Raw genomic sequence first — 21,579 nt, 5'->3', positions numbered from 1 at the left:
AGAATGCAGCTTTGATTGCCATAACAGTGCAGGAGAAGGATCATGTGTCTAGGCTCTGCATGCTCTTGAGATGGGTGGAGGGAGCACTGGATATGGGGAGCCAGGTGGATGAGAGTACCCTAGGCTTGCCAGCAGCCCCTTAGGCTTATGACATTACTATACATTTATGGGGGTTGGGTGCAAAGGCTGTGGTGGTTGGATCTAGGAATGTGCATGTTTACTCTGCTGTCTGCCTGAGTTGCAGGAAGCAAAACCTCCTTTCACTTTTTTGTAAAACTTCCAAACCGTGACCTGCCAAATGACCTCCTCCCCTCGCTGTAGTGACTGCTGGAGTCCCTGGTACTTGTGTGCTGCCCATATTGCTGAGTTGCTGCACGTTGCCATTTCACAGTGGGGAATACTGGCACCAGCACAGGCAAAAGGGGACAAGGACAGGAGGAAAGGGTTGGGAGGAGTATTTGGTAACCTTATAAGGGTCTGAAAATGAGAGAAGAACTCTGATCAGCTCTGCTGACACACTGCTTATATTTTGGCTGCCAAGAACAGCTTTTAAAAAATCCCACAACAAAAACAAGACACGTTGCTAGCTAGACAGGAGGAGAATATGAGGGCCCAGAGGTGTGACTACCAGAATGTGATCATTTAATCATATTCCATAAGTACAGTATTTTATTTTTAAGAATAATTTACTAAGGGGCCCTTTTATAAAACGGCAGTAGAGCTTTTTTACCTCAGGCCAGCAAGGTAAATGCTCCGGCACTCATTCAATTCCTTTGAGCGTTGGAGCATTTACCTCACTGGCCCACGGTAAAAAGCTTTACCGCGTAACTGCGGTTTGATAAAAGGGGCCCTGAATATGTAGTTATAGTTTTATATGCAAATTCAGTAATCAAAAGAGCTTCCAGATTATTGGGCAGAGCTCTTGGCTTTATTATTTATTGGCTTTATTGGCCCTGCAATAATGATTAAACAACTATAGACAATTCAGAATACAGCTCTGAGACTCATCTATTCATTGAAAAAACATGATCACATTACTGAGGCATTCATCAATTCTCATTGGCTTCCAGTCCAGGAAAGAATACAATTTAAATTCTACTGTATACTATTTAAAACTATAAATGGAGACAGCCCAACCTACCTAAACGACCGCCTCATCCAAACCACCTCTACCAGGCATAGAAAAACACACACCCCATTCACCATTCACTTACCCCCCAATCAAAGAAGTAAAACGGAAAAAACTATACAACGGACTACTGGCCACTCAGGCAGCGAAGATAGACAACCAAGTCTCCAACCTATTGACAACAACCCCAGACTACAAGATGTTCAGAAAGGAAATAAAAACTATACTCTTCAAGAAATCCCTTAATAAAGCTTAATACCATGATAAAGCTCTTACCATCCCCTCCCTAACCCCAGATCCTACTTTTCCCTCTCTTGGAAACCTTCTCTGATCTAACGTTGTAACCCTTCTTCCATAACTCTTTTTGTAATCCGCTTTGAACCAAAAGGTAATGGCGGAATAGAAATCTGTAATGTAATGTATTAAATCTATTCATTTTGGTCTGACTCGGGCACTGAACAGATATAGTATTGGGAGTAATTAACTGTATGGTGTTATATATACAGAGTAGGAGCAAACACTAACATTGACATGGTAGGAGATGTGACTTTGGGGAAAAAAACCGAGTGGATGGATGAACTTGGATACTGATGAATGTGAATCATTAAAGAGGATTTGGCTTAGTTGCCATAACTTGAATCGCATTAAACCATTGAGTAACTAGGGGTAGACTGTTTACTCTGTCTCTTGATGTCTGTACACTCAAAATTAGGTCCAGTGTACCTTGTCTGAATTAAGAACAGAATCAGAAAATGGGGTTCTCGCTAGAGCAGGGGTTCCCAAATCTGTCCTAAGAAAACCAACTACTAGTCAGGTTTTCAGGATATCCACAGTGAATATTCATAATGGATTGTATGCTCTTCCTCTACCTCATGTAACTCTCATGAATATTTATTGTTGATATCCTGAAACCCTACTGTTTGGGAACTGCTGTGCTAAAGGGGCAACACGCGGAACATGACTGGAGGTGGGGATCCATACTGGAGATTCCTGAAAAGGCATCGGTATAATAAATCTCTACTCAAGGAACTACCCATTGCAGAAGGTTGCCATAATTCTAGTCCCCCCTACCTCCATATGAGTACTTTATATTCCACCTTTTCAGGAACAAATTAAAATCCCAAACCTTTACCCTGTCTTCATGTGAACAGAGCCTGATAAACTTGCAGCAAATTCCAGGGGACTCCACTTGAAATATAATCACATCTGCTGTCTTGTTCCCAAGTTGTTCAATATATCCTGTGCTGCCAAAAGAAAAATCCTTTGAGAAGCTTATTATTAAACTTGGTGTCTAAGGTACATGCCAAAAAAAAAAATCAATTCTGATCCAGCTAGAAACTCCCATCTCGGAAAATAAATCAGCATGTTGGAAGGCTTAAAATTATGGAAGGACTCCTAACAGGATGCTAGGTTTGATAGATTTTTGGTCTGTCCTTGTACAATAATGCTTATGCATTTATAAAACCAGCCATGTTTCAGGTGATGGTAGAGATTCACTAGTACTGTAGGAATGGTTTAGGGAATCACTTTTGGGCCCATTAAAATAATTATCAAGCAATTGGCCTTGTTCAGAAAAGAATATCCACCCCTAATGATCCTTAGATGCTGGGAGCAGGTGAGAGAGAGAGAATTTGTTATTGTGACAGTTGAGGGTGTGTTGGCCAGAGAGATTGACGTTTTGCCAAGGCCTGTCTTGCAGATTCATCCTTGGTCTGAAATTAAACAGCCACTCCTACAGCCCCTGTCAAGAAGATGAGGCCTTCGCAGAATCTGACAAAGATTGCAGATGAATAATAAAATCCAACAAGACCAAGCTCACTAGATCTGATCAAAACTCTTAAGGCTATCACATTGCGGATATTACTTCAAGTATCCAGGATTCTGTGAAAACCCTTGTTTAGCAAGTTAACCAGGGTTATAAAAAAAAAACAAAAAAACAAACCCTTTGGTAATTGCTGTCAAGGATAATAAATCAATAATTTTTTTGTGCGTTTTAGTCAGGGTGGATTTGATTTAAATCCAGTTTGATTCATCGTTTTTCTAGTTCTTTCCCTGTCCCTTGCATATATGTTTAGACTCCCTCTCCGTGCCCAGATCTATTTCATCCTCTCCAAAATCTCAATTCAGTGTCCCCCTCTGTCTGCTTTTTTAGAGAGAGAGCAAGTGTTTAAATGTGTGCTTTTTTTTTTCCACCTCTGCTAACACAGTTTTGCCTTCTCCTCCCTTATTTGGTATTCATGTTCACCTTAGTTAAAACCCTGAGGGTTCTTGGCATCACACTTGACTCTGCTCTCATCTTCCAAACACAACTTTCTACACTGGTACAATGCTGTTTTTACAAACTCCCTATGATCCATTTATTCTGCTTTGCTCCAGTAATGAACTCTTGAAATATTTGTTCATGTCTTGGTGCTCAACCAGATTATTGTAACTTACTCTACCAGGGTCTTAGACAAAAAGACCTCCACCATATCTACATGATCAGGCTTATTACTGGCTTGCAGAAATTTGTCTACATTACCCCTTTGCTTTGGACCACCTGTTGGCTCTCGGTGACCTATCAGCTTAAGTATAATACCCTTCTTCATGTAAGGAAAGTAAGTAAAAATAAGAGGAAAAGAAGGATACTTGGTTCTCGAATGTAGTAGCTGAAAAAGTAAAGAAAAAGAGGTTAGCTTTCATAAATTACTAAAAATCGCAGAAAGAGAAAGACAGGCTAAAATATCTGGAAAAGTTAAGAGAGGCTGGTTGAGTAGTCAGGAAAACAAAGATGCAAATGGAAGAAAAAATAGCTGACTTGGTAAAATGGGGGGGGACACAAGACTTTTTTTTTTTTAAGATATATCAGCAATAGGAAGAAGTGCAAAAGTGTCTCTTTGAGACTCTAAGGTGAAAGGGAGAAATATGTAGAAGCTGATAAAGATAAGGTTGAATTGCTTAACAAATATTTCTGTTCGGTGTTCGTAGCTGAAGCACCAGGAGCAGGACCGCAGAGGACAAATGCAAATAGGGATAGAGGTGTGGTAGACCCTGATCGATTTTCAGAGGGTTGTATTCATGAGGAGCTAACTAAACTAAAGGTGGACAAAGTGATGGGGACGGATGGTGTACATCTGAGGGTACTGAAGGAATTTAGGGAAGTTCTGGCAGTTCTGCTGGCTGACCTTTTCATTGCTTCTTTAGAATTGGGAGTGGTACTGGAGGACTGGAGAAGGGCGAATGTGGTACCTCTCTACAAAAGAGAGTAAGGAAGAAGTAGGGAACTACAGGCCAGTAAGTCTGACTTTTGTGGTAAGTAAATTAATGGAAGTGCTTTTAAAACAGAGAATAGTGACGTTTCTGGAATCCTGGATTACAGCAGGTTTTGTCAGACAAATCTGATAAATTCTTTGACTGGGTGACCATAGAATTGGATAGAGGGAGTGTTCTAGATGTGATGTATTTAGATTTTAGCAAAGCCATTGACAGTGTTCCACAAAGGCCTCCAATAAATAAACCGAGTGCCCTTGGTATGGGCCCCTAAGTGATGGATTGGGTCAGGAACTGGTTGAGTGAAAAGTCAATGGAGATCACTCTGAGGAAAGGGATGTTACCAGTGGTGTGCCTCAAGGTTCAGTTCTTGGGCCTGTTCTTTTTAACATTTTTGTAAGCAATATTGCTGAAGGGCCATCAGGTAAGATTTGCCTCTTATTTTATTAAATTATAAAAAGAAACAATATTCTGTACAATTGTCATTTTATAAATCACAAATAATACAGATCAAGGATCAACAAAACCCCTGTCTCCCCTCTCCTCCCCCTCACAAATATCCCTTCCATTACTGAGAAAACTGAAGTCAAATTACTATATAGAAGAATCAAACTAACAGAATACTTCAGTCACACATGGCAGGAATAGTGTTAGGGGAGTTCAACTAAGGCAACTACCCCCTAGTTAGAGAGAGCCCTAAGCCAGCTGGAACCTAAAGAAGCACAGCCTGGGCTTTGCAGTCCCCAGTTATATCTAATACCAGCTCTAGCAGGCTACATATTTCAAATCTGACTGATATACTGTATATACTTGAATATATACTGAGATTTTTGGGCCAAAAAATTGGACCCAAAATGGGGGTCTTGGTTTATATTTGGCCACTACCTGACCGATGGCATAGCTGTCCCCCATTCAAATCCCGAAGACCACCAGGGCTGTAATAAATAGAACAATTCCCCCTGCTCTTCCTGCTGAATATATGTCTCCCTGTGATGAATGTGGAAGCTACTATCCTCTATGCACCCAACCCGCCACAGCAACCCTTCTCCATACATGCCTCACTCCCCGACATTGCGCTTACTATTAGCACTGGAAGCCTGCAGTTGTCGTCAATGCTGTATTCTGACCCGGTATGGAGCTTTGAGCATCTGTGCATGCTCAAAGCCTGTCAGCTCCTGCCCTCTCCGAGATTCTCAGAGAAGGCGCGAGCAGGCAGGCCTTGAGCATATGCAGATGATCAAAGCTCCACACCAGATCAGAATACAGCATTGACGGCGTCAGCAGGTTTCCGGTGGTAATGGTAAGTGCGATGTCGGGGAGTGGGGCATGCATGGAGGAGGGTGGTAGGAGTTTAGTTGCATGACGGATAGCGGCTTCTAGGTGTATCGTTTCAGAGGAGAAGCGTCGGGGAGGCCGCGAAGGTGAGAGAGAGGGAGGAAGGGAGATGGCCCGACAAGAGGAAGAGTTTGAATGGCGCTTCAGGCTTATTGTGTGAGAAAGGGGGGCAACGACAGACACTGGATGGAAGGTGGGGAGTTAGAGGAGAACAGATGTTGTAAGGAAGTGGAGAGAAGGGGGTGCAGACGCTGGATGGAAGTGGGGAAGAGAGAGAGGGGAGTAGTGGCTGGAAGGGGGGAAGAGAGAGAGGGGAGTAGTGGCTGGAAGGAAGTAGAGAGGACAGAGAGAGGGGAGCAGACACTGAATGGGAGAGAGAGGGGGAGCACACACTGGAATGGAGAGGAGAGAGAGGGAGAGATGCTAGACCATGGGGGAAGGGGGAGGAGACAGATACCAGATCTGAGGGGAGGAAAGGAGGAGAGAGATGCTAAAAACCATCTGGGGGAAGGGAAGAAGACAAAGATGCCAGACCAATGGGGGGGAGCGAGAGATGAGGCAGACTGTTTCTGGAAGAGGCATAGAAAGAGAGCAGATGCTATATGGAAGAGGCAGAGAGAGGGCAGACGGTGGATGGAAGGAAGAGAATAATCAGAAAATGAGGAAAGCAGAAACCAGTAACAAAGGTAGAAAAAAAATTTATATTTTATTTATTTATTTTTTGCATTAGGATCAAGTAGTATTGTACCTGTGTTGATAAACATTTATAAAAAGAAAATGGAAATAAGGTGATTCTTTTTATTGGACTAATTTTAATACATGGAAAGGGACATCAGATCTTGTTGCCTATTTCCTTAAATAAGAATATAAGCGTTGCCATACTGGAACAGACTGTAGGTCTGTTAAGCCCAGTATCCTGTTTCCAGCAGTGGCAAAGCCAAGTCACAATTATCTGGGAAGATCCACTACCCCCAACAAAACAAAACAGATTTTTATGCTGCTTAGCCTAGAAAAAAGTAGTGGATATTCTTAAGTTTTTGTAGACTGGCTCACCAGGATCACCCAAATTTCTAATCCCGGTTTATACTCAAGTCATCCTTTTTTCCTCCTTTTTGGGCAAAAAAGGTCACCTTGGTTTATATTTGGATCAGTTTATATTAGAATATATACGGTATTCTAATCACAAAATAGAAAATAAAATTTTTTTCTACATTTTATTCAAATCATGTTGGTCTCAGGCATTTGTCAGTTTTCTTTTGTCTTCTCTTAACTCACTTGCCAGGGTCTCCTGACCATTTGACACTTCTTCTTTCACTCACTCTTCCTTCACTCCCTTGGTTCAGCTTTTCTCATAAGAACATAAGAACTGCCATCTCTGGATCAGACCTACGGTCCATCAAGTCCGTTGATCTGCACACCTGGTGTAATTTTAGTCACCCATATCCCTCTATGCCTCTCGTAAGGAGATGTGCATCTAATTTGCTTTTAAATCCTAGAACGGTGGATTCCGCAATAACCTCCTCTGGGAGAGCATTCCAGGTGTCCACCACTCGTTGCGTGAAGCAGAACTTCCTGATATTTGTCCTGGATTTGTCCCCCCCTTAGCTTCAGTCCATGTCCTCTTCTCCGTGTTGCGTTGGACATGGTGAATAATTTTTTTTCCTGCTCTGTTTTGTCGATTCTTTTCAGTATTTTGAAAGTCTCAATCATATCCCCTCACTGTCTCCTCTTCTCAAGGGAAAACAGTCCCAGTTTCTTAAGTCGTTTCTCGTATTCCAAGTTCTCCATACCATTTATTAGCTTCGTTGCTCGTCTCTGCACCCTCTCCAGCAGTTTTATATCCTTTTTTAGGTTGGGAGACCAATGTTAAACACAGTATTCCAAGTGTGGTCTGACCATTGCCCTATAAAGCGGCATTATAAAACTCTCTCCGATCTACTCATGATTCCTTTCTTTATCATGCCTAACATTCTATTTGCTTTCTTTGCTGCCGCCGCACATTGTGATGACGGTTTCAGAGTTCTATCTATCAGTACACCCAGATCCTTTTCTTGTTCGCTCTTATCAGAGTTACACCTGACATTCTATACTCGTATTCCTTGTTTTTCCTGCCTAAATAGTTTTGGGTTCCTTCTATCTTCATTGTGGCATGGCTGGCTCCTGAAGGTAAAATAGGTGCAAGAAGAGCTGGGGAGGAGATGCTGAGTCTGACAAGGGCGCAATTTTTTTTTTTTTTTTTTTTAACCACAGGAGCAAGACTTTTCATCACTCCCATGTGGCGGTAAAAGGTCTTGTCCCCATTCCTGCAGTAAGCCAGTTGCAAATTTCTCCATTCCTACGGATTTATTGTGGTGACCACGGTTTACCGCGGTAAACCGTCTCCAGGCCATTCTCTACTTGCAACAGAGGCCTATACTCAAGTACTGCCACGTCCTGTTCTCCCCCAAACAGGAATATGTGAAAGGGAAGACAGGAGCGGCAGTCCTCAAGCACAGTCTTCTATTGGAAAAGCAAGGGCCAGCGCCGAGTATCTTTTTAGAGTGATCTGGAAAGACAGCAATGGCAGGGGGAAAGGGGGTTGCTGATCACCTGAGGTGAATAGGAAAGGGATAATACTAGTTACTCAGGGAGTAGGGAGGGGAACGAAAGATGCAAGATTGTGGGGGGAGGGGTGGTATAGCCTTGAGCTACTTTTGGGGTCAGAGGGGGAGCACATTAGCACAGATATTCTTGGGCTAAACTTGGGGGGGATAGGGGCTGCTGGCTGTGTACTTTTGCCAACTCTGTGCAGTAGTGCATTAGGCCGTTTTCCCATAGTGAGTAAAGCCCTTTAGTAAATCGGGTCCTGACTCTTAAAGGAGCTGCGGCAGTTGTCTGAGGATCTCTCTCCTTACTTCCTCACCTGCTCTTTGATTTGGGTTGATGGGATAAGACTTTTTGGTTGCTGGCTCCTGGATTCGCTGAACATCTGTCAAGATGAAATGTAACATGCTCTCTTCTTTCTTCCCCTCAGTGTTGCAGACGGGCCCTGGAATATTCTGCTGCAGCCTCTTGCCTGTCATGTCTAGACGCAGCCGACGCCTCGTCACCACAGGCTATTACCAAGGCGATGAGGACAGCAGTAATGGTGGGAGCTCACTGACGGAGCCTCTTGATACCTACAAGGACAGCTCTCTCAGGTAGAGGAAATTAACATGTACAGTGGTGCCTCACACAACGAACTTAATTGGTTCCAGGAGCAAGTTTGTTATGCGAAACGTTCGTTATGTGAAACGCGTTTTCCCATAAGAATACATGTAAAAAAAAATAATTCGTTCTGCAGCATAAAATATGCTAAGATGACATAAAAAAAGATAAATTTTTGGTTATTATTTTTATTTAGATACATCTAAAAACATAATTGTTTTTTAAAACAACACACATTTTTTAAATTTAAAGACAGACTAAGTAGAGTCTAATTTTACAGTGAGAGAGGGCAGAGTCTCAGCGGCAAAAACTGGGACTTAACTGTTCATTTTTTTTTTTTTTTTCTACCGTGTTTCCCCGATGATAAGGCAGGGCCATCAAATAAGACAGCCCCCCCTTTTTAGAAAAAAATGTAAAATAAGGCACCCCCCCGCAAATAAGCCACCCACCGATACCTGCGCTTACCCGAATCGGGTGGTACGGTGGGTGACTCCGTGTGGTCCCTGCACCCCCGACACGATCGGGGCAAGAGGGAGCTCAAGCCCTCTTGCCCCCCCGACTCCCCGACACGATCGGGGCAAGAGGGAGCCCAAGCCCTCTTGCCCCCCCGACTCCCCGACACGATCGGGGCAAGAGGGAGCTCAAGCCCTCTTGCCCCCCCGACTCCCCGACACGATCGGGGCAAGAGGGAGCTCAAGCCCTCTTGCCCCCCCGACTCCCCGACACGATCGGGGCAAGAGGGAGCTCAAGCCCTCTTGCCCCCCCCCGACTCCCCGACACGATCGGGGCAAGAGGGAGCTCAAGCCCTCTTGCCCCCCCCACTCCCCGACACGATCGGGGCAAGAGGGAGCCCAAGCCCTCTTGCCCCGCCGATTCCCCAACTCCCCGACAATATCGGGCCAGGAGGGAGCCCAAGTCCTCCTGGCCACGGCGACCCCCTAACCCCACCCTGCACTACATTACGGGCAGGAGGGATCCCCGGCCCTCCTGCCCTCGACGCAAACCCCCCCTCCCCCCAACGACCGCCCCCCCCCCAAGAACCTCCGACCGCCCCCCCAGCCGACCCGCGACCCCCCTGGCCGACCCCCACGACACCCCCAACCCCCTTCCCCGTACCTTTCTGTAGTTGGCCGGACAGACGGGAGCCAAACCCGCCTGTCCGGCAGGCAGCCAACGACGGAATGAGGCCGGATTGGCCCATCCGTCCCAAAGCTCCGCCTACTGGTGGGGCCTAAGGCGCCTGGGCCAATCAGAATAGGCCCGGGAGCCTTAGGTCCCACCAGTAGGCGGAGCTTTGGGACGGATGGGCCAATCCGGCCTCATTCCGTCGTTGGCTGCCTGCCGGACAGGCGGGTTTGGCTCCCGTCTGTCCGGCCAACTACAGAAAGGTACGGGGAAGGGGGTTGGGGGTGTCGTGGGGGTCGGCCAGGGGGGTCGCGGGTCGGCTGGGGGGCGGTCGGAGGTTCTTGGGGGGGGCGGTCGTTGGGGGGGGGGGGGGTTTGCGTCGAGGGCAGGAGGGCCTGGGATCCCTCCTGCCCGTAATGTAGTGCAGGGTGGGGTTAGGGGGTCGCCGTGGCCAGGAGGACTTGGGCTCCCTCCTGGCCCGATCGTGTCGGGGAGTCGGGGGGGCAAGAGGGCTTGAGCTCCCTCTTGCCCCGATCGTGTCGGGGAGTCGGGGGGGCAAGAGGGCTTGAGCTCCCTCTTGCCCCGATCGTGTCGGGGAGTCGGGGGGGCAAGAGGGCTTGGGCTCCCTCTTGCCCCGATCGTGTCGGGGAGTCGGGGGGGCAAGAGGGCTTGAGCTCCCTCTTGCCCCGATCGTGTCGGGGAGTCGGGGGGGCAAGAGGGCTTGGGCTCCCTCTTGCCCCGATCGTGTCGGGGAGTCGGGGGGGCAAGAGGGCTTGTGCTCCCTCTTGCCCCGATCGTGTCGGGGAGTCGGGGGGGGCAAGAGGGAGCCAGGCGGAGAGAGGGCAGTTAAGCGCAGTGCCTGCGCGGAAGGATGCAGCTCGGGCGACTTCGTTGTGTGAAACGAAGTTCGTTGTACGAATCAAGACATAAAGTTCGTTGTGCGCAGCGTTCGCTGTGCGAGGCGTCCGTTATGCGAGGCACCACTGTATATGTTTGTACAGAGGGTGTGAAATGTAACTGGCCTGTTGCACAGATGGATTCTAGTCAATCATAGGTGGAAGGGGACAGGCCTTTGTAACCTGCTTAAATAGGGGTTTCTTTGGGTTTTTGTTGGGTTTTTGTTTTTTTTTAAAGAATTCACAGTGTATGGAATAAAATTAACTTTGACCTTGATGTAGAGAGCTGATTCAGAGGTACAGTCAAACTGTATGGCATGAAGAAGTATTTGAACCTGCACTAAGGGATAGATAAATGTGTCCTCCTCCAACAGGGGGGGGGGGGGGGGAAAACCCTGCAGATGGAGGGTTGTGCGTAAGAGATGGCATTTTGGCTTGCTTCTGTTTTGCCTAAGGTTTCTTTGATAGACTTTACCACAGAGGCACTCTGTGTGCTCCTGGCAATAGAGAGAGGAAGCAACAGACAGAAGGCAGGAAGCTGAGACTGCTTTCATTATCAGCATCCTTCTACCCCCCTCCCCCCCCCTTGATTTGTGAGAAGCGGAAACGCAGCCCTGCTTCTTCATTTAGAGAGTTACCTCAGTGGTGAAGTAAGGGGGGGTTGATAAGTTTATACGCTTCAGTTCTGAAGCGAAGGGGGTTACCAGAAAGCCAGCGTGTAGAATACAGAGCAAAGGCACACCAGACTGTTGTTTTATGCATCAGTCTCTCACTTAGCTCTAATTTACATAATAGAAACAGTTATGAGTCTAGTTCATACTGCAGCATTTCCCTCCCGACCCTCAGGATGTTTACAGTCTGCGTAAGACTGAAACCCAATAAAACCCTCTTATCTGGTGAGATTTTTGTAGCTTCACCTGCCCAGGAAACTTGTGGTCTGGCACTCTTTTGTTCCCTCCCTCTCTTCTGGGACTCTATTGGTCTGCAGCAGATGGAAATACTGTACATATGTTTTCTATGCACTCATCTAAGGGGTCTCAAACTTTATTTTCATTTTAAATTTGCATAAAGTTCAAGGGTTTCTATTTTTTTTCCTGTGCAAGAATCATGTATTTGCATTCTCCAAGTTGAGACTGTAGGTGGGATCTTTTCAATTCAGAGTTAAAATAAAACATTTAGCCACCACTTCCACAGCGGCTTGGACATGAAGTAAATAGGGCAAATTCAGGGGACAAACCATTTGCCCTAGACCAGTGTGTCTCAAACCGTGTGTCAAGGAACAATGGTGTGCCACAAAAGATTCTAGAATTGTACTTTATTTTTAAAAATTATCTTCATAAGTATACACTAGAATAGATGACATGTATGTCGCGTATGCAAGAGTCTGTCAATGTTATGAGCGTCTGTGTGCGTAAGGACACAACTGCCCAGACAAGCATCATTCTTTGACGTAATGGATCCTTGAAAACTAACAGCAAGTAATTTTAGGTTGTGTGTTTTTTGTTTTTTTTAATGCAGTAGTTATCCTAACTTGAGCAACAAAGTAATCGAGACTTTGTTACTGTTTGGATCTTCTTATCTTTGTGAACTTGGATTTTCAGCTCTGACAGAAATTAAGTAAAAGAGAATGACTGCAGATGGTGGATGATGAAGTGCATGTTTGCATGTCAACTGTCGAGCCTTGGTTTGAGTTTATTTACACTCAAAAAGAAGCACATCCATTGTATTGATTAGCAATTCTATTCTATCTACTTTAATTTCCCAGGTGTTACAATTACCCATATAAAGCTTAAAGAACTTTAAATAAATAACTCTCAAATTTTATTTTTTGTTGGTTTTGCAATTTTATAATTTCAGTTACAATGTGTCACGAAAAACATTTGCTCCGTTTAGTGTGCCAGAACTAAAAAGATTTGAGAGACACTGTCATGGCTGTATCTCACTGGGATATTTTAGTCTCAGAGGTTTGAAAGACCAAGCCGCCCTCTATCTCTCTCAGTGGCTGTCATTTTTTTTGGCAGCTGTATTCTGGGCTTCCTGCCTTGCCATAAGAAATGTAGAACTATCCTATTTCAGTTTTTTACAATAATATCTGACTGTTGCTACCAGTTCTGTAACAGATGTGAAGTCCTTACGTTTGTACGGAATCTATCCCCTTTTAACTTTAGAGAGTGCCCTCTCGTTCTCTCTACCTTGGAGAGGGTGAACAACCAGTCTTTATCTACTAAGTCTATTCCCTTCATTATCTTGAATGTTTCGATCATGTCCCCTCTCAGACTCCTCTTTACAAGGGAGAAGAGGCCCAGTTTCTCTAATCTCTCACTGTACGGCAACTCCTCCAGCCCCTTAACCATTTTAGTCGCTATTCTCTGGACCCTTTCGAGTAGTACTGTGTTCTTCTTCATGTATGGCAACCAGTGCTGGACGCAGTATTCCAGACGAGGGCGTACCATGGCCCAGTGTACAGCGGCATGATAACCTTCTCCGATCTGTTCGTGATCCTCTTCTTAATCATTCCTAGCATTCTGTTTGCCTTTTTCGCCGCCACCGCACATTGCGTGGACGGCTTCATCGACTTGTTGACCAGTACTCCCAAGTCTCTTTCCTGGGAGGTCTCTCCAAGTACCATCCCAGACATCCTGTATTCGTGTATAAGATTTTTGTTACCGACATACATCACCTTACACTTATCCAAGTTGAACCTCATTTGCCATGTTACAGTCCATTTCTCGAGTGTGTTTATGTCACGTTGTGTCTTCACTACTCTGAATAACTTAGTATCATCTGCAAATTTAATCACCTCACTCGTCGTGCCAATTTCCAGATCGTTTATAAATATGTTCAAGAGCACGGGCCCAAGCACCAAACCCGGAATTTTGACCCATAGAAACTCTAACTTATTCTTCGTGTTCTCTCCGGTAGACTCGATTCCTTCTTCATGTTTCTTTGTGGAGGGCATTCCGGATAGCAGCTGAGGCGGATGTTTGCGCTACACCGCTGTGATTGTGCTCTGCTGGATCGGGGGGGGGAGGGTGCTTGCTGCCGTCTATATACTCTCTCAGGCTGGTATGACTGGGGTGTGTATGGTTGGTGCGTATGTGGGGGTTTCACTGGGGTCTAGCTGGTGTGGTTCATATGGTGCGTATTGTTGGAAGTTGTATGGTCGACTGGTTGGGGGGGGGGCCCGAGAGGGTCACTTTATTCTAAAAGGTTATTGCAGCCATGGTTTGTTTTCCCAGAGGGTGCCTTCTAGGAGCTTCAGTTATGTACCCATATCGAGGGGGCTATACATAGTTTGTTAACGGCATTGCTGTTGCGTCTTTGTATTGCAAGTGCATTGCATTTGCTGGTATTTTCTTTCTGATCTTCATGCTTGTATTTTTTTCTGTTGCCCTCCCGGGACAGCTTGTTTTGTTATTAACTACTCTTGCGCTGTAACTTCTGTTTTCTTGTTTAGTGTTGGCTGCTTTATCAATAAAGATTATAAAAAAAACAAACAAACAACCCCAACCACCAGCAAAAACAACAACAAAAAAAAGATTTAAAAAGGTACGGGGGAGGAAAGGGAGGACGCGAGAGTGGTGGTGTTGCCTCCTACCTCGCTACACCTCTGTGTAAGTGCTCATTTAAGGAGTCGCACTCATAAAGGTAGCCTTTAACATTTTAAAGGACATTCCAAATATCAAAGGGCTAAGCACCATTGCCTCCTCAATCACTCTTCCAAAGCCGTGCACAGAATAATCATTTGGCAGTGACACTTCTGTTACGCTGCAGATCTCTTCGGGGGGTGTCTGGTTTTCTTGCATCGGGCTTTCTATTGGTTGGAAAATGTCCTAGAAGATAACCTTCATGTGCTACAATTCTCTCAGGGTCGTGATCCCAATTCTTTTCTAATATAGCAGTGTTATGGTGTATTTTTGCACAATTTATAGTGGATGAGACTTGCCACTTTATTATCTCTCTGTATAGACATTTTCTCTCATCAAAATTAGTAGCCAGCAATGAGAGGAGTCTTTCCAGTCCTGACTTACTGATCCTTCTTTTATCTGTTTTCTCAGTTCACATTATAGGGGAAAAACTATCATGACTATAATTCACCGACTTGTCCTGCAACTATCATTCTCATGCTCTTAGTTTGAAATTCCCTTCCATATGGTTTGTGGCAATAACACTTTTAATTTTCCCTGTATTTGTGCATTGCATTTACCACTTGGTTTTTTTCCTTGTTTGATCTGATTCTTTAGAGATTTTTCCTTTGTACTTCAGGAGTAGCTGCATATTTGAATCAATTGATGCAGTTAACTGTGCCAGGGAGCCTATGATTTGGCTTTACATGTGAAATTGTACCTCTGTAAGACCCATTCTACTTCAGCTCTCAGAATGTACGGTCTTGGCATAAACTGAGAAAGTCCAGGGAAACAATGGGGCAAATGATTTGCAAACTCCAATATGGTGGCAAAATGGAGCAGATCAGATACAAAGTTATTCAGAGTAGTGAAGACACAGGGGGATTGCGAAGATCTACAAAGTGACATAATCAAGCTCGAGAAATGGGCAGCGACATGGCAAATGAGGTTCAACGTAGATAAGTGCAAAGTGATGCATATCGGTAACAAAAATCTCATGCACGAATACAGGATGTCCGGGGCGGTACTTGGAGAGACCTCCCAGGAAAGAGACTTGGGAATTCTGATCGATAAGTCGATGAAGCCGTCTGCACAATGTGCTGCGGCGGCAAAAAGGGCAAACAGAATGCTAGGAATGATAAAGAAGGGGATCACGAACAGATCGGAGAAGGTTATCATGCCATTGTACCGGGCCATGGTGCGCCCTGGCCTGGAGTACTGCGTCTAGCACTGGTCGCCGTGCATGAAGAAAGACATGGTAATACTCAAAAGGGTCCATAGAAGAGCGACTAAAATGGTTAAGGAGTTGGAGGAGTTGCCGTACAGTGAGAAATTGGAGAAACTGGGCCTCTTCTCCCTTGAAAAGAGGAGACGGAGAGGAGACATGATCGAAACATTCAAATTACTGAAGGGAATAGACTTAGTAGATAAAGACAGACTGTTCACACTCTCCAAGGTAGGGAGAACGAGAGGGCACTCTCTAAAGTTGAAAGAGGATAGATTCTGTACAATCGTAAGGAAGTTCTTCTTTACACAGAGAGTGGTGGACAGCTGGAATGCTCTTCCGGAGTCTGTTGTAGGGGAAAACACCCTCCAGGGTTTCAAGACTAAGCTTGACAAGTTCCTGCTAAACTGGGACTTACACAGGTGAGGCTGGACTCATTTTAGAGCACTGGTCTTTGATCCGGGGGCTGCCACGTGAGCGGACTGCTGGCACGATGGACCACTGGTCTGACCCAGCAGCGGCAATTCTTATGTTTTTATGTACTTGGAATCTTTTATTCTTTCATGAGGTCTTGAACACAAAGTAAAACAAGCCCGACACTGGTTGTGTTTCACCTATGCAAGGGTTGCGTCAAGGGCTAGATAATACCAAGTGGTGTAAAAAAAAAATCACCTCAGAAGGAGAAACCCCCCCTCAATATTTATCTTGGGAATGAATATTTATTTTTAGAAGTACAGTAAAACCTTGGTTTGCGAGCATAATTAGTTCCAGAAGCATGTTTGTAATCCAAAGCACTCGTATATCAAAGCAAATTTCCCCTTAGAAAATAATGGAAACTCAGACGATTCGTTCCACAACCCAAAAACTTTAATAAAAAACAGTGTCATCCCCAGAAATTTTTCCAGCCGGGTGGCATGAAAAAGTAGCTGGGTGGGGCGGGATGGGGAAATTTGGTGGTGGGGAAAATTAACCCCCCTCTTTTACTAAGGTGCGCTTGCATTTTTAGCGTGCGCAAACTCCCGCTCTACGCGGGAAAACTAACGCCAGCTCAATGCTGGCGTTAGCGTCTAGCGCGCGTGGAAATTCTGCGTGTGCTAAGCGCATGCTAAAACCACTATCGCAACTTAGTAAAAGGAGCCCTAAATGTGTACTATTTTTATTAGTTAATTATTATTATTTTCCAATGCTCAATATGACTTCCTTTTTTAAGGTTTGACACTTGTGCCAGAATATTTTTACTAAATTTAAGAAGTATCCAATTCTAGAAGGGAATAATTAGATATTTGCCCTCTTTCAAATGGTATAGAGGTTTAAAAAAGGAAAAGGCGTAATTAGGTCATTAGGTTCAATCTAGCCATTTATTTCTGCATGAATTTGAACAACTAAAAAAAAAAGATAAATATAGCTCATCCAGTCATACAAGAAATGGCTCTACAGCAGGGGTGTTTATTTATTATTATCACAGCTCTATATATGCCAATTAAATTATATTATTATTAGTAAAGTGTTCAGACCAGTACCCTTAAATTCTGTGATCTCACTGAACTGGGGTACATTTGGGACCATCATAACACTTATATTGTCCTGTTGCCAGCCTCCTTCATCTATATAACTAGTAAAGCTCTTTGGAATTCATTATATATACTTGTGAATAGATTTTTTAGAATCACACTTATCTTGATGGCCGGGCTTAAGATCAAATTTTAGCAAACACGGAAGTTAATAGGCTCCCTGCACTAAAAACCACTATTGCGGTTTAGTAAAAGGGGGCCATAGTGCAAAATACAGACAGCAGATATAAATTCTCAAAACTGACACATTTTGATCACTAAATTGAAAATAAAATCATTTTTCCTACGTTTTTGTCTGGTGATTTCATGAGTCTCTGGTTGCACTTCCTTCTTCTGACTGTAAATCCAATCTTTCTTTCTTTCTGTCCTTCCCCTTTTCTTTCTGTTTCTCTTTCCCCCCCCTGCCTGCCTGTCTTTCTCTCTCCCCCTGCCCCCCAAGCCATCGCACCGATTTCTTTACTTCCCCGATTCTTTCCCTACCCCCTAAGCCACCACGCCGATTTCTCCTTGCTGCTTCCCTGAGCCAGGCTGGACTCACAAGACTTCACCTCTGACATCAATCCTTTTTTTATTTATTTATTTTTTTTTAATTTATAAGTTTAATAATTACAATATCAAATGATACCAAGAAAAATAGGTTCTTACACAAATTTCAGCAATACTTATCCATACAGAATTCTCCTTTCCAAACCCACAACAATGGGGAGACATAATACAATTTCAAATAGACAATTATAAAGAAAAAACTAAGGAAGTGGTTCTCGATTCACCTTCGCGAATCCTAAACCATTGCCTAACTATTTTGGGATTCTTATATCCTCTTTTTTCCTCAGTAGTGAAACTAAAAAATTCTTTATTACTAGCTCATTTCTGTTCTCGAGCTATTAAAAAATTGTTGCAATTGAATGGGGTCCCAAAACACATATTCAATGTCTTGTAACTTAACAAGACATTTGCATGGAAATTTTAGGTAAAAAGATGCCTCTAGAGCTAAGACTCTACCTTTTAATTTCAGAAATTCTTTCCTTCTTAATTGCGTAGCTCTAGAGAATCTGGAAAAATCCTAACCAAGTCTCCACAAAATTTTGTCAACCTATTTTTAAAGTAAAGTTTCATTATTAACATTTTGTCTATCTCACTCATGCATGTTATTACCAGAGTGGACCTACTCTGGATCACATCCTGGCTATCTTCTAAAAACTCTGTCAAATTTATTTCATTTGTAACCAGATGGTCCACCTCCTGGGTAGGTTCTATTTTTCTTTGAGGAACATAATAATAATTATTTATTGGGAAATTTTCTGCATTGGGCATGTCTCCTGCTGCGATCGTTGCAGTGGTGGGGTGGGTGTTGACAGGTTACAGGATTTTGGGTTTGGACGTTTGGGACTTGGGTGATTTTTTGGCCGGGAATGTGGTGTAGGGATAGACATAGTGGCACTCTGGGCCAGTAGATTGCTGAACATGCAGGTAGGCCATTCTCAAAGAAGACCTCAATTTGGATTTTTTTTTTTTAATTATTTTTTTTTTTGAGAATGCTGAACCCACTCACTTAATCTATAGCTAATTGTCTGCTTTTTGTATGAACCTTTAGAATACAATCAGGCACATTCTACTGGTTGTTTCAATCGCCATCGGTCCAACTTTTATTGAATATTTGTAAAAGTAATTTTTATATTTTAGTATTTTTCTTCTTCTCATTCATTGATTCATTATTTAAATAGCCATTACTTAGCTTTTAGAATATTTCTTCATTATGATCATTCTCTTTCATTAGCCACCTCTCCCGACATGTATGTTTCACTGGAAACTTTCTTCAGGGTTGAGGAGAACTAAGTCTGTGTCAATAATGACTAAAGGTTAGATCCACATCATCAAACTGTAGTCCAGCAACCATATATTTAGTAATTTTACTCAAAGCTTACAAACCAAACAGCGGGCACATAAACATTAAAACGCTTACCATTTGCGGGAGCTGCTTGCCATCATAAATCATGGCCTTGGTTTGAAATTATTGCTTTTAAATTCAGCTGATCCCTCGTTGAATCGGGCGTGCATCACATACAACGTCATGTTTTGATACTGCTTCCTGCCTTCGTAGGGACGTCAGTTCAGCTGATACAACAGTAAACCCTACTCAAAGCTGATACTGAGCAGAGTGCTGCGAGGATTAAAAAAAAAAAGCATCAAAGGAGCTCTATTTAAATAATCGAGGGCCATTCCATTTCTTCATTCAGACCTCTTGGGGTTAAAGAGTTCATTTTAAAAATCCACTTTTGTTCCTTTATGGCTATTGCCTTTGGAATATCACCACCCTCTCACCCAACACTCACTGAGTCCATAATTCGCCATCTAATATCCGACCAAGAATGTCCCATACGCTGCCAGTGCTTGACCAATGGTGCCGTATTGCGTTCGGTCCATACACGTGATTTATGCTCATTGGGACGAGTTTTAATGGAGCGAATCGTACGTCCTATATAAATCAAAATCTTGTCACAGGGACATTGAATTAAGTATACTACATATACTATTTGCCTGGGAAAATAAAATCTCAAGTTGCTAATCAGCAGAATTTGTCTGCTGATAGCCCTGATTTAACTAATTTCCTAGAGAGGTCTGATAGTGAAGCCCAAATTCTGGCTACTCTCTTGGTATAGTTTGCCATTGATTCCAATAGGGAATGGTTACTTAAACTGTTCTGTAAATATAGAGACGTTTCTTTTATGTTATATAAAGTAATAATGTATCCTGATGTATCTAAACCCACCCAGAAAAGAAGAAAGCAATTTCTTCTTTTGAGACCCCAGGTATTACGGTTAGGAGTAACCTTCATTATCCCAGGACAAGCAGGCAGGTATTCTCACTAGTGGGTGATGTCATCAGACAGAGCCCCGGTACGGACGTCTCACAAGCACGTGTTGCTTGTAGAAACTTAAAAGTTTCTAGATGCCCGCACTGCGCATGCGCCGGTGCCTTCCCGCCCGGAGGTCCGGGCGTGTCTCCTCAGTTCTTTTCTTTCCGCGGAGCTGAGAAGTTCAACTTCATCATGCGCTAGCTGAATTCAGTTAAATTTGCCTTCCTTGTCCGCGTTTTCGCTTTCTTTTAATTACAGTTAACAGTACTTTTCTTTTTCAGTAAAAAAAAAAAAAAAAAAAAAAAAAAGATTATTTCCTCCGGCGGGTCGAACGGGCCGGCCACGTGGCTCAGGCCCACTGGCTTCGACCTCGCGGCGGAGATTTTCCGGCCTATGTCCCGGCCAATCACCGGGTTTAAAAAGTGCAGCAAGTGCCAACGCGCGATTTCACTCACGGACCCTCACCGGCGCTGTTTGCAGTGTTTGGGCCCTGACCACATTCCGAAATCGTGCAGGCCTTGCTCTACCCTTACGGCACGCTCATTTAAACGGCGTTGCCTATTGTGGGAATCGATGTTCAAGATGGACGCAGCTAAGGATCCCTCAGCCTCCACTTCATCTGATACCTCCCCGGTTCGGGCGAAACCGGTATCGACCCCTCCTGCATCGAGTGTGGTGAAACCGGCATCGTTCATCCCGACACCATCCACGAGCTCGACGTCGGTGCCTGCCCCGGTCTCCTCGGTTCAGCTACCTCTTCCTTCCACAGTGCCACCAGTGGTCATCAAAGTGCCGAAAGCTACTAAGCAGAAGCACTCGACCTCGAAGGAGCGCGATGACCGTGCAGGAGGACCCCCTTTCGGTGCGGATCCCTCCTTATCGGCTTCGCTACGGTCCATGCTGGAAGCTCAATTCGTTGAGCTCATGCAGACCATCGGACCCGGGCTCATCGCTGCCATACAGGGTGACCTCCCGGTACCGGTCCAAAGGGGCGATCCGCCCCCTCCCCCTCCTCCACGCCGTTCGACCTCGAAAACCGACGAGGACGAACGGGGGAGGGCGGCGATGCCCATGCGGCAAGCCTCGCTTACCGATATGCCGCCATTAGAGCCCATTACGCCTCCGCGCCAACATGGGACCAGACCTCCGATCGATACTCAAAGCCCTGGGTATAGTCAGGAAGAGTTCTTCCGTACTCCTTACCAGACTTGGGTAGCATCGCAAGAATCCGCATCGCAACCCCAGTTGCGATCCACCGCTTCCAGCCCTATCCACCACTTGGGGGCCTCGGGTGACCATGCGATGCACATACGATCCCGATCCCCGTCCCGCCACCGAGACGGGCACCGATCAAGACACTCATCCTGGCACTCTTCACGC

General features: G+C 44.6%; 1 protein-coding gene across 1 annotated transcript in view; it reads left to right on the top strand.

Moving 5' to 3' along the window:
* The window catches only part of SUN2 (Sad1 and UNC84 domain containing 2), a 155,411-nt gene that overhangs the window by 6,394 nt on the left and 127,438 nt on the right, over positions 1–21,579 (top strand). Inside the window, exon 2 of the mRNA XM_033929464.1 lies at positions 8,727–8,892. Within this exon, the coding sequence (XP_033785355.1) occupies positions 8,774–8,892 (119 nt within the window). The 5' untranslated portion in view covers positions 8,727–8,773. The remainder of the gene's footprint in view (positions 1–8,726; positions 8,893–21,579) is intronic.

Source organism: Geotrypetes seraphini, chromosome 2, assembly GCF_902459505.1.
Source record: "Geotrypetes seraphini chromosome 2, aGeoSer1.1, whole genome shotgun sequence".
Classification (NCBI taxonomy): domain Eukaryota; kingdom Metazoa; phylum Chordata; class Amphibia; order Gymnophiona; family Dermophiidae; genus Geotrypetes; species Geotrypetes seraphini.
Note: the sequence above shows the minus strand (reverse complement) of the source record. Positions and strands in the feature narration are given on the sequence as shown.